The sequence below is a fragment of the Anopheles marshallii genome, chromosome 3 (assembly GCF_943734725.1).
Source record: "Anopheles marshallii chromosome 3, idAnoMarsDA_429_01, whole genome shotgun sequence".
NCBI lineage: Eukaryota > Metazoa > Arthropoda > Insecta > Diptera > Culicidae > Anopheles > Anopheles marshallii.
In genome coordinates, this window is record NC_071327.1 from 31,478,469 (window position 1) to 31,491,401 (window position 12,933).

A 12,933-nucleotide genomic window follows, 5' to 3' on the forward strand; every position below is an offset into this window, starting at 1 on the left:
TAGAAATGTCATTAAACTGTGTCACTTGTTTCGATTTGCGAAGCTTCTCGTTACAAGATCCCCAACGTCGCTTTTACATTTGTTTAACGAAAGAGGAAAATATAATTGTAAAACATTACGATAAATATGATTGTTTGGCGTACTATTTTTTATACAATTTCACTACAAAATCCTTAAGATCATGCTGCTCCGTCCTACAGGATAACTTCGATTTGGTGAGTATTCTTTGGCATTATTTACAGTGTGTGCTAGCAACTCTCGCTAATCGTGTGGGAATTGGTTACAGTTCTATCTTTGTCGCTCAGGGATCACTCAGCGATCAGACCCAATACTGGTTGCGGCGTAGTAGTGGATTCGCCTTGGCAAGCTGTGGCGTTGACAGAATTTGCTGGTGCTGTAGGTGTTGCTGTTGATGTGGTGGCAACAGCTGCTGGTGTTGTTGCAGCAGAAGATGTTGCTGTGGTTGAGAGATCGTTGAGTAGTTCACCTCCGGTCCAACGTCGCAGGAGGAACTCCATTCGTCGTTTTCATCACCGTACCCGTACCGATACCCGTGGCCCATGCTCGGTAACAGTTCCCCATGCATATCCATCATGTCGTCCGTTTCGGAATCGAGCTGCAGTGTGTTGTCCAGCCCACCGATAGGGATCACCTTGCAGTGCGGAATGCTACTGATGATCGGTAACGGGGTGGACGAGTTCGTAACGGGCAGCGACTCGTTCTCTGACGGTGTGTACATCCTGTTGTTCAGTGTCATAAAGTCGGGTGGTCGCGGCAAGGAAGGTGGATTATCCTTGTCCAGGTCGTTACCTTTATGGGCGGTTTTAGAACGACACTTTAGCAGAAGCACCGTGATGAGAATGAGAACGATCGCTGCGACGGCGATACACACCGCAATCACATAGTCTAGCGGGATGACAGACTGCGCGGTGACAATATCGACGTCACTGTCGCTATCGTGCGAACGCGAGGGAGAATATATCTCGATCGGTACCGTACCCTGTCCGGGTTGGGCCGTTTTCGTAGACAGCACATACTCGAAGTTATCGTTGATGGATTGAAAGTCCTGATTGAACTTTCTCGCCGCATAGTATATTACGCCACTCTTGAGTTCCTTGTAGGTGAAGGAACTGATTTCCTTATCGCTCTGCTGCTCAGCATAGTCCAGCCCTGTGCTGCGGACAATCTTCTTCAATCGACCGTACTTGGGTCGTCGGGTGATCGTTATTTTGGGATTGTATCGGTTCAACTTTAGCTGAGCCGGATTGTCGAAGATGAAGGACGAACTAAGTCGAACCCGATCGCCCGGTGTGATCGTTATCGGGTTGATGATTATGAACGGTTGCACTACCATGCTGACCTCAATCAGACAGGCGGACGTTGTGTCCGGTATGAATGCGTCCAGCTGGAAGGTGTCATTCGAACGACTCATATCCGTCTGCATGTAGCCAATCTTACCATCCTCCAGCTGCCGCTGGGTGAACTTGAGAATAGGCTTGTTGTTCGAGATGATAATACCACCCAGTGGATTTTTCGTAATATTGTACATAATTCTGGCTTTCTGCACGTTTGTCTCGATCGAAACGTGCTTTGGTTCCAGCAGTCCCAGGTTAGAACCTTGCTGCACCAGTATGGCTTGATTGTTGAACCCGGGCAGGATCGTGATGGGTAGAATTTTGATGTTGAATATCTCGTACGCTGGCTTGAACTTCCCATCCGATACCTTAAAGTAAAAGGTAGTGGACTGCGGGTTTCCCGAATGTGTGTAGATGATTCGATTCTCGTTAATGTCCGCCTGTGTGAATTGATTGCCGTACGTGATGATGTCTTGCGGATAGCCTTCGTCCGAAATCTTGAGCAGTACACCCAGATTGGGTCCACTGATCACGTCATACACGATGTCGCGCGGATCCGTATCGGCGTCCTCGGTGAGCAAATGCGTGGAGGTGATGGTTTCATTTTCACCCTCGATCACTGAGATATGTGGTGATGGCGTTAGCAGATGGAATGGCTGATCGTTGACGGGATTGATCGTCACTGGAATGGTGATGTTGCAGAGGAACAGATGGCCGGGCACAAGAAACACGGCGAGGGCAATCTTGTCCTCTACCGTGTCCGAATGATCGTGCTTGTAGATCACCTTGTTGGAGTAGAAGTCGTTCAACGAGAATCGATTCACCTCGGGAGATTCGTCCTCCAGCTCCACCAAACCGTGAGCCGGTGGATGTACTTCAATGTAGAGTTCCGGTGCGCCGATACCTGCCCGTGTCTCGAGGTATTCTAGCACCTTCGAGAGATCCAACTTGATCGGAGCCGACTCACCCTCTTCGATGGTGATCCGTGGCACGGGCAAAAACCGTAGCAATCCTCCCGAAGATACCGACACATCGATGTTGAAGATCTGATCAACCAAACTGTTTGAGAGCGGTGCCGTCACATCAAAGTAGAAGGAATCGTTCGTTTTCAGCTCCACCATGGGATGGGTGTGCTCGTAGAAAATTCGTCCATTCTCCACATCATACTGCGTGAACTCGCTGATCTCGTTCGAGTAACCAAACTCCACCTGCTCGAACAGAAGCCGCCCCATCTGGGGTGGAACCGTCACGACGTACTTCACGTCCCGATCGTCGTCCGAGCACTTGTAGTACAGCTGATCCGGCAGTATCTGCTTTCGGGTGAGTGGAAACACATGAAGCACCTCGTTTCGAATCGCTTCCAGTGCTACCGGATTGGTGACGATGTGTAGCACACTTTCCGTCGTATTGTGCACACCGTCACTCACGTAGAACACAACCTTGCCATTCTGGTTGCTACTATCGTGTATGAAGTACACCATGTTGCTGTTGATATCTTGCTGCGTGAACGAATGTGTTTTCTTGTTGTAGCTGTCCTTGTACGCCACGTAACCACCGGACATTTGTTGGATGTAGAAGGTAAGATTCTCCGGTGGAGTATCATAGTCTTGAGCCACTGCGGATTAAGGAGAGAAATGAGAATTAGATACCATTCATGGACAACAATACGCTGAATAACACTGCGTACTTAGGTCATTGCTTCCGATCATTGATTTTCCACCGATCCACATATGCAGTCCGGTATTGGTGACAAGCAGCGGTATCTCGTCGTTGATTGGGAGTATGTTGATCGACAATGAAAATGAAACACTTTCCTTATTTCGGCTCAATGCCACTAACCGGATCGTGTCGGACGAATTTTCGCTACCATTGTGTACGTAAGTGATAACGCCCGCCTCCAGCTGCTTATGGGTGAAACGATTCACCTTGGAGGATTTGCCGGCACGTATACTACCGTGCAGTGGCTGATCCAGTATCTTATACTCGAGGATCTTTCCATTGTAATACTCCGAATATGGTATCATATCTTCAGGTTCTAGTTTCACCGTCTTTCCTGCAAACAGAAGATAGCAGCTGGGTGTGTAAAAAGCAATTTACAAACCCTTTTTTTACCCATTGCAACTTACCCTCCTCTACTACAATCTCACTGGTTTTGATGTACAGATGCTCCGGAATGATGACAATCTTCATCATAAGGTCCCGCAACCACGTTATACCGTTGGTGACATCGAACGTGAAGAAGTCGGACGACTGATTGACACCCGCCTGTATGTAGAACATCTTTTCCGCATTGATCGTTGACTGGTCAAACACTTTCGAGTTATACTCGTCGTCCGAGGTGATCGACTGTATCTCCAGATAACCGTGCTGGGGCTGTGTCGTCACAAGGTACGTTATATCCCCCGGTGAGATGTTGGGGTGTACTATCTGCAAATATACAAAAATACCTTAATATGCTTCGTTCAGCATCGAGAACACCATTCACAAGCACACCTACCTCAAGCACATCTCGGGATATAATGACACTGGTGGACTCCTCGACGTACAACGTTTGATTGCGTCTTATTCGTAGCTGCTCCCAGTACGCTGGTGGATAGATCCGGATCATCACTTCCCCCTCCGTCCAAACACCCTTGGTGCCCACACGGTACTTTATCCGGTCCATGGAAGCTACATCTCGATTCCAGTAAACGATCCGATCGGTTATAATGTCCGCCTGGGAGAAGTTGTACGCGGTTGTCGCATTGTTAAGCCGATGCAGCTGGCCCGTATCAAACTTCGGTACGAACATCTTCAGCAAACCGTTGTTGGGTCCATCCATTACACGGTACTCTATCTCCTGTGGCTTTGCATTTAAGTTAGTATCGATGTTAAGATCGTTGCTTGTAAGCAGAACGGCTCGGCCCTCCTGCACGATAGAGGCATTACTCTCCCGTACTCTCAAAAACGGATCGGATGCTTCGATTTCTAACGAACCAGGTACTTCATACAGACCGTCCGTTACAATGAACGATACCTTCCCATTATCCGTCCCATTGTGCATAAACAACATCCGCCCGTGATCCAGATCATCCTGGGTGAACTGTTCCGAGGGTTTCCCAGTCTTGTACAGTTCCCCATTGGTGCAAGTCACCGATCGGTACTCGATATCGTTGGGGCGCGTCTCAATGTCTGGATCGGCATACTTCAAATCACCGGCAGTAAGCAGCTTCGTTTCATCGCGCACTATGTGGAATACCTTGTCGAACACTCGATACGGACCATTATCGTTCTGCAACGTGATCTCCACCTGTATCTCGCACACATACTGGAAGTCCGTTTCATCGTCGGACAGGATCAACAACCGGAAGCTATCGCGCGTTGACTCGGAATCGTCGTGACAGTAGTGTATGTCGCCGAGAAACAAATCCTGCAGCGTGAAGGTGGCAATATCTTTCGCCTCAAATGTACGCGGATTTATCAAACAAATCTTCCCGTGCTTCGGATGATGGGTGAGATTGAACGACAGGAAGTTAAACTTGTTGAAGTACACCTCAAAGTTCGTTCTCGACAGGGCCGTTTTGTTTCCCTCGTGCACGTACAACTTCTCCCGCTTCTGGTATACGATCTGCTTTGCTAGGTAGTCCGGCGGTGTGTAGATAAAATCTATCTTACCCTGCACATCTTCACACTCGGGAACCGACACAATGAACTCGAACGTATCGATGAAGCTCCCATACGACGATTGATAGGTGCGATATTTGATGAGATTCTTATCGATCTCATGCTGCGTGAACGAGTGCCCGGGCCGGGCAGTTTGTGGATGACCCTCGACGTAAATCACGCCAAACTTTGGTGCGGTAACGACGGTATAGATCACATTACGGGACAGCGTCACAACTGGTGTTGTTTGATGGAAGAGAAAGTCCGCCCGTATTGTGTTCTCCTTGGTGTTGATGTGCATGTTGGTCTGCCGGATCATGCCAATGCGCAGCTTGGTGAATGAGATGCGAAAATCGTACGTCGGTGTGGTGACCGGACCGAGCGATACCGTGAACTGCAAGAGGAAGAAATTGTCTAGCCGATCCAGATCTTGATGAAGGATTCTATTAGCTTACCTTAAACTCATCATGCTGTGGAAAGTCTGTAACGTGAAGGTAACGGATCTGTCCCAACATCACCTGACTGCTGGTAAAGGAGTCCACATTTACCCAGGACGAATCCACCGTACGCAGCTTCTGTAAGTTCCCGTACAAAGGTGATTGTACTACATCGAACCTTAAAAAGAGATCAAGCTTAGCTGACAAACTTCTGGAAACCATCAAAAGTCCACACTCACTTGATATCAACGTTCTCTTCCTCGGCGTTCGGAACGAATGACAGATTGTACGGTGTTATCGAGGCAGCAGACTTGTGTATCAGCACCAACCCCGTGTTGTTGATCATCCGTAACTGGAGCGGCAGCACGGACACACGGACGGAGCTGGCCGGGCTTGTTTCCATCCCATCGGACACCTGTACCGTCAGATCGAAGTGAGAATCCTCGAATCCTTTCGTATTGATGACGTACGTTACACTGCCTGCATTGATGTCCGACTGGGAGAAGGTCGTGACGGCTTTACCGTTCACCTCCACGCGGCCCTGCTGTGCTTCCGAGTTGGGATTCATCAGTATGGTGTAGATGAGGGACTCCGGTGGACTGTCGGGATCGTCCGCATTCAGCACATCGGTACCGATGGCCTTGGGAATGCCCTGCGTGATACGGATGTGTCTGTTCGGTGGCAGCTGCAGTACCGGCGGATCATTCACCGGCGTCACGTTAACGTGCAGCACAAATCGGTGCTTTCCGGAGATGTCCGGATGTTTCGATTCGCGCGTAACCGACATCAGCTGCATATCGATCGTCATGTGATCGGTCGCGTGTTCGTCCCCGTTGTGCGTGTACTTCACCTTGTCCGTGCTGAGATCAATGTGGGAGAAAAACTTCGTCTGCGTTACCGTTCCGTTGCTTTCCGGGCCGTAGGACGAAATGGTCACCCGACCATGCTTCGGTGGCTGTACGATGTGGAATATAATCGATGCCTCCTTTACGCCCATCTCAGGATAGTCGAACAGTACGCTGATAAACTCCCGGGAAAGAAACGCAATGCCCCCTTCCATAACTTCCATCGGATTGATTTCCAACAGTTCCAGCTCCACTCGCGACATGGAGCGGGTGAAAATTTTGTACTTATCCCCATAGTCCGCCTTTATGCAGTACGCCTGATCGCAGTAGCAGATGAAGTCTTCAATTCCCTGATGCTGACACTGGGAGCTAATGATGCAGGGTTGCTTTTCGATGCACGGATACTTCCACACGCAATCGACCGTCACGTGGTGCGTGACTTTGAAGTTTGGAAATCCGACATCCTGATCGTCCAGGATGACGTTGCGGATGCACCCTTTAAAGCTGGATTCGGTTTCGCGGATCAATTTCATCGATGCTTTCCGGTGCCGTTCGGCATCGAGACCACCGATGTAAAAGTCTTCCTCCAGCTCAATAACCTGACTGCTCCCGTTAGCGAACGTTGCGCTGTGGCTCGTTTCGTCGACCATTATCTAGTTGGGTGGGAAAATTAAAATAGAACGTTGCATGTAATTGGACCACAAGAAAATCCGGCGGAAATTTGAAGCGTTTCACTCACATCGACTAACATTGGACTGTACGTAATCGACACGTTATGCCATTTGCCATCGGAAACGTTCCGATCCGGAATCAACTCAACTGCGTTCGATCCTTTGCCCACCAGCAGCCGCAACTTGCTTTGAACGATCTGCAGCATCATGTAGTCGTGCTTGGTCGAACGTGGAATGTTGCTTAGCAGTGTGCCGAACGGTTCGATCGTACGGAACTCAAAGTTCCACCGATCGCCCGACTTTGAGGTTGGTTTGCGCAGTACACTGTAGCTGTCGTCGTCGAGGAAGCTTATTGGCACGTCTAGATCTGCATCAAACTCCGGCGAACATATCCACGAGACATCATGTGCGGTGGGATGCCCCGTTCCTTCACGTGCACGTTTAAAGACGTTAATATTATTGTAAAACACCTGCAAAAAGGAGACATTCTTGAGGTATTCCTACCCTTGAGGACACTATTGCACAACTTACGTCAGCGATACAGCCACGAAAATTTGGCAGAGCGCTCAAGTACGGTTCATTGTAGTCACCTTTGCCGCCCACCTGTACACCCATGTGTACGTTCAGTTCCATCACCTTCGGCGGAAGCGTCTTTGTGGCAAAGTACTCGTCGATCTGAAGCGTCAAATTGGCGGCATAGCGAGAAATTGAAATGTCATGCCATTGGAGATCGTTTAGCTTTAGCGTCACCGGTGACCAGAGCTGTAAATGAGGGGATGCTTTAGACTACTTTCATGGTTTTCCCAAAGCAGGAGCGAACGAAACTTACATCCGTCTGATAGTCGTCTATCTTGAAGCTAAACCTTATTTTTCCACCATCGATACTGAGCAGCGCATAGTCGGTGCGTCCCGTCGTCAGCAGCATGAGCGCATTGTCTTGTCGTGTGCGGAACCGCAACCGAATGTTGGTAGACATTTTGGATTCCTGCATTGGTACCGTGATGTGGCTGGCGCCATAGAATGATACTGCCATCCCCGTACACACAGCACACGGAAGGTGATGAGAGTTTTAGTATAATGAGAAGAAAACAAAACAAAGTAGATGATTAATTTTTTTAAAAGCAAGAAGTAACGATCGGTGGACGGGAATCACGATCAACATTCGCACAAAGCGCCCAGCGCACACGCAGCGCACACCCAGCGCACGTGACTTCTCGGGCGGTCTTCATGCGGCACGCACGCATTACAAATGGAAGGGTGTGAAAAGGCGATAGCGCAAGCCGCCTAATAGCCTGCCACCGTTCGATATGTATTTCATCGCACTCCACGCGGGAAAATGTTGTGAAAACTGTGAAAAACACGCGGATGTTCGGGTGCGATGGAAGGAAGGTTCGAATTGATAGCGCACATAACGTGACAGTTTGAGCTAGGTCAGGATGTGTGACGACCCTTACGGGATTGCCGAGCAGGGACGTGACTTCGCAGCAACGACCGCATTAAAATTAAATGCCTTGCTGCACACAAATCAACCATGTGACAATGCAAACATGCCGTTCCATTACATGGTTGTCTAGAAAAACAAAAAAAAAACCTATTGTACGGTCAAAAATGTGTCGACATCTATTTTAAATGTCGTTCAGTGCGCGATCCCGCGGCTCAAACAGCAGCTTCGAATCCCCTGCGGTGTGAGATTGCGTCACGATCGGTTAGGGATCTAACATGCATTGCATTGTGTGTCTGGGGATCGAAACTATTGGAAATGTCGGACATGACACGCACCAGCGTGCGTTCCCGTTCTCTAAATCCATCCGGCAAGGGGATAGAAGTCGGAACAACTGCTACCGTATTTGTCTTTAAACAATTGAGCACGTTTAGTGCGTTTCATAGCCGCCTTCCTTGCTCGCTGCCAATGGGTAATGGAACTGCTGTGGCCTTGAATTGGGGGGATCTCGCCTGCCGCGCCTTAAGTGCTGTACAGCCGACAATGTTTATAAATTCCCGTACGGCCTCTTGATGCGCTGCCGCGGTGCTCTGTTTTTGTTTCTGCCTGGCGCATAGTCTCGTAGTGCGTTATTGTCAATATTCGTCAATCGATATGAACTGCTGACGGACGTCCCGAGCTGCGACGCCGGCGTGCTTCCATCATTCCGTTGAAGTTCCCCAACCACTCCCCAGGCATTGGATGATTTATGCCGTCCTGCTAATAGCGCTAGATGAGAGTGCTTTCGTCTTTCAACGGACAGAAATGGACTTAATATTTCTGTTTGCACTGTAAAATGGTGCTGAAGATTGACGTGTTTATGTTGGGAGTTTTTAGGGTGAAAATGGAAACGATTTTGATGGATTAAATGATAAGCATGTGCGCTGTTTTATGCGTTTTAAACATTAAGAACTTGCGTTTTCAAACAAGTATTTCTACGATGAAGGATATTGCAGGACTTGGCTCGCCAAGATCTCAGAACTATTGCAAATAAAAGATGGAGAGCTGTTGGATTTGATTTTCACTGAAGAATATTTCTGGAACAGGCTCTCCAAGCTCTCAAAAATAACAGAACTCAGATGAGTATGACTTGCACATTACTTGATTGAGCGTGATTAAGATTTTCCAACATGGCCGAAACACAGTAGAGGAAAAAAATCTAGAATTACCAAACAATTTAAAAAATAACTCCTTGAAGAAGCCCAGAAACGCAATGAAATAGGGCTTTTATTTTAATATATTATATTATAAAATATATAATATTATATTATTGCAAATATTATTCAAAAGGTACAGTTAATTTAACGATTGAATGTACTTTTTAATTAAAAAAGACCACTAGTGAATAGTTATTTATCGATAAAAAACTGGATTGTCTAGAAGAACAAAATTAAAGTATAAAACATACGAATTCCAGGTCTCAAGACGGACTATCAAACTTAAGGAGGACCATAAGTCAAGAAAAGATGACTGGTTTAGCTTTAGAATGTTATGCCCCCGCAATATTTTTTGCATGACAAGCAAAAATATTGTCCCAAACGGGAACTCAAAATTTAAGCGTCATTTCCAAACCTACGGGTAGTAATAATACCCAAAGTTCTGAAAACCGCATAATTGACTCAATAATTTATGCATCAAATGGCATCGGGGGTCAATGTCAACATCTGAGAAGGGTTGTAATACATTTTTTAAGGCATAAATTTTCTCTTTTTCATTTACTACCCTCTCCAAATCGCTTAGAATTGGAACAAGCGTATACAATGTGTTCTCCCTAAATTACCCGCAACTGGAAATCGAAACCTAAAGATCCTTAAATAAAATGCACAACGAATGCCATACTGATCGGAAATCTAGCTTTTAACAGTTTTTTTCCCAGTAAGCATTGTATCGATTACGGCTAACGAACAGAGCCCTAGTTAATTGGTGGGGTGTACGGTAACACAACTGGGAAACCATATGTCGCCGTTTAGTCTTCACTTCCCCTAACTCAACCACCTTCCTGCCATATGACATCTTTATTCATCAATCTTCATGATCGTTAACGTATAAGGTTTTTACCCCCTGGTCCCAACAGCACTCGAACCATACTGCAGCAGCACGTGCAGCTGATTTAGCCGTGATTCTAACCCAAGATTATGGTTCTCGTAAGATTACGTTGAGTACTCAATTGTCTTTCTTTTTCTCGTAGAACACTTACCCTTGGCAGCATCGATGAGCGTTAGGCTAAGAATTGAGATAAATATCCACATCCGTATTCGGGGCTGCAGTTGATCCATTTTCACGGCCGAACCGTGCTGGTACACTGGCTTTAGCAGGGCTATAATGAACTTGAGCCTCGGTCGAAAAGGCTCCTCACACGGTACGCTTCGCACCACCGTAACGGACGCGACCACGGTAAGCTAGCAGTGGTCGTTTAGCTCGCGGCATAAATTAGGGCTTCTAATGCGATCGAGTCGCTGGCTAGTTAGTGCATTGCTTCGATCACCATTCGTTCCACACATTTGCATTCCACTCGATCACATTTCACTGCGCCGTGGTTCGAAGTTTTCCCGCATTTCACATAGCTGCAGCATTGTTGCATTATACTTTTCTATCAACAGCGCAGCTCACACACATCCATCGAGCGTCTTTCGCAACGCTTTTTCTCGTACGGCGTACACTCGCACTATGAAAGGGCCTAAAATCACAAACGAATTTACCAAACCGCTTAATCACTCAGCTTTATTTTTTGTTGCTACACACCAATAAGAACATCATCGCCAGCTGCATCCCGAATGCAACGACCGCCAACGGTAGCGAAATGCATTCCGATCGTGGTTGTCGTTGATTGCAGCCGGCAGCACCGAAACGCCATGAACACAAAAAAAAACCCCCGGGTGAGCGGAGGCCACTAATTCATTCCAGTAATCACGCGTTGTCGCACCGTGGTCAAAACAAATTTGCGCCAGAATCCTGCTCATCAATCGTAATCCCGTTGATCGGCAAACGCAAACAAACAACGCACGATAATGCAACACACCAGCGTTCCACTTGCGTTCCTGGGGGGTTTTTTGTTGTTGTCCCTCTTCGATCCGTCGACCCATGGGCGTTAAGCACAAGGGAAGGGCGACGGTGAAAAATGTTTTTCTCACCACATTCTACGCGATGGGTGTTACATTTCACTGAAGGATCAGTTTGTTGGCTATTCGTGTAGAACAGAATGGGGTTTAAATGTTCCATTGGAATGAGATGTGTGGAAAGATTGATATGGGTTATAAATTGTTTGTTTCAAACCTCGATAAAGTAATACACCGTACGCTTATATTCGAAATTCATGAATATGATATTACAATCATATTAGCAAGAATGTATCCAATAATTGTGTCCAAGTTAAAAAGTCTTGGTTGAACGAGCCTGAAGGTAGGCAACATTTATAAAAGCCTGATGACCAAACGGTGTCGAAATACTCACTTTCACACCCAAATAAATGAACTTATGTATATTCATTGCATACTTCCAGGCTGCCTTCCTATTTAGAGGAGTTTCACCCATTTTAACATACTGTTTCCCCATTCTAACAACTTTTCCATCGCTCATCGCATCGTTTCCTATTGAACAGCTGAGAAAATGCACTTTGCCGACGCCAATTTCTCGTAGAGTCAACTTCCAATTTTACACCAGCCCGTGTCCGTGTCCCGCTCGGATTTCTTTGTGTGTTTTGTGGTGCAAACAAGAGATGGCCTCTTAATTTAGCAGCACAGCTAAAAGCGTGCGCATTGATCGTATTCCTCCCTGGTCTGGTCGATCGTTTGTCGTAAGTGCCCTTTGGATCGTTGTGCATTTTCCGATCCCCCAGTTTACCGTCTTGAGGAAGGTAAACAAACTCGTCATCAATCCGGTAAACCTGTCACACGCAAACACTGCCGGCCAGACAATTGTAGGATTAAGTACGCAATTATGCTGTTTAATTATTACTCGCATAAGGTGAAGTGGCGTATCATTTTCTTACGATGATGCCTGTGCAATTCACCTACCTCGCCTGCAAACGAATGTCTCGTGAAACACATCAAACATATCGCATCGTGCCAGGTTTAGAAAATGTTCTTTGATGTTCCTCTTTGAGTGTGGTACCGAAGGCGTCTTTCTTAGAAGATTAAGAGTTCGAATTTGGAACCGTAACGATCGCCCATTCAAACGGGAAATCCACTTACACACGGGAAAGCAACCGTTCTATATTTACACACTATCCCACGTTAATTAGCTAGTTTATGGGTGTTGCCTGTATGTTGCCGGTTTTTAGACGAAGCTGTCATTCGGCACGGCCTGGCGCGCCGCGCGATTCCGGGGACAGTAGTAGTAAAATCGCAGCGCGAGGAAGAACAAGGAAAAATGATGACATTTTCCGACAATGTTACTACCAGCCCGCGGGGCGGTTTTGATTTTATTAAAAGGAGTTTTGAAAAAGGAAGGGAAAAATTAACGACCTACGTTATGGATGCAGGCAGCCCGAAGCCGGCGTGTGCG

The 12,933-nt window shown here is 47.1% G+C and overlaps 1 protein-coding gene across 1 annotated transcript; it reads right to left on the reverse strand.

Annotated features, from left to right (window-relative positions):
• Positions 1-319: 319 nt before the first annotated feature.
• Positions 320-10,712, reverse strand: LOC128712178 (chondroitin sulfate proteoglycan 4). Its single transcript, XM_053807072.1, has 10 exons — positions 10,628-10,712; positions 7,780-7,976; positions 7,482-7,712; positions 7,019-7,420; positions 5,674-6,932; positions 5,453-5,612; positions 3,853-5,391; positions 3,482-3,782; positions 3,043-3,408; positions 320-2,970 (listed from the first exon to the last, which is right to left on the reverse strand). The coding sequence occupies exons 1-10, from the start codon at positions 10,704-10,706 to the stop codon at positions 320-322; spliced, it is 7,185 nt and encodes a 2,394-aa protein (XP_053663047.1). The 5' UTR covers positions 10,707-10,712.
• Between the last annotated feature and the right edge of the window lie 2,221 nt (positions 10,713-12,933).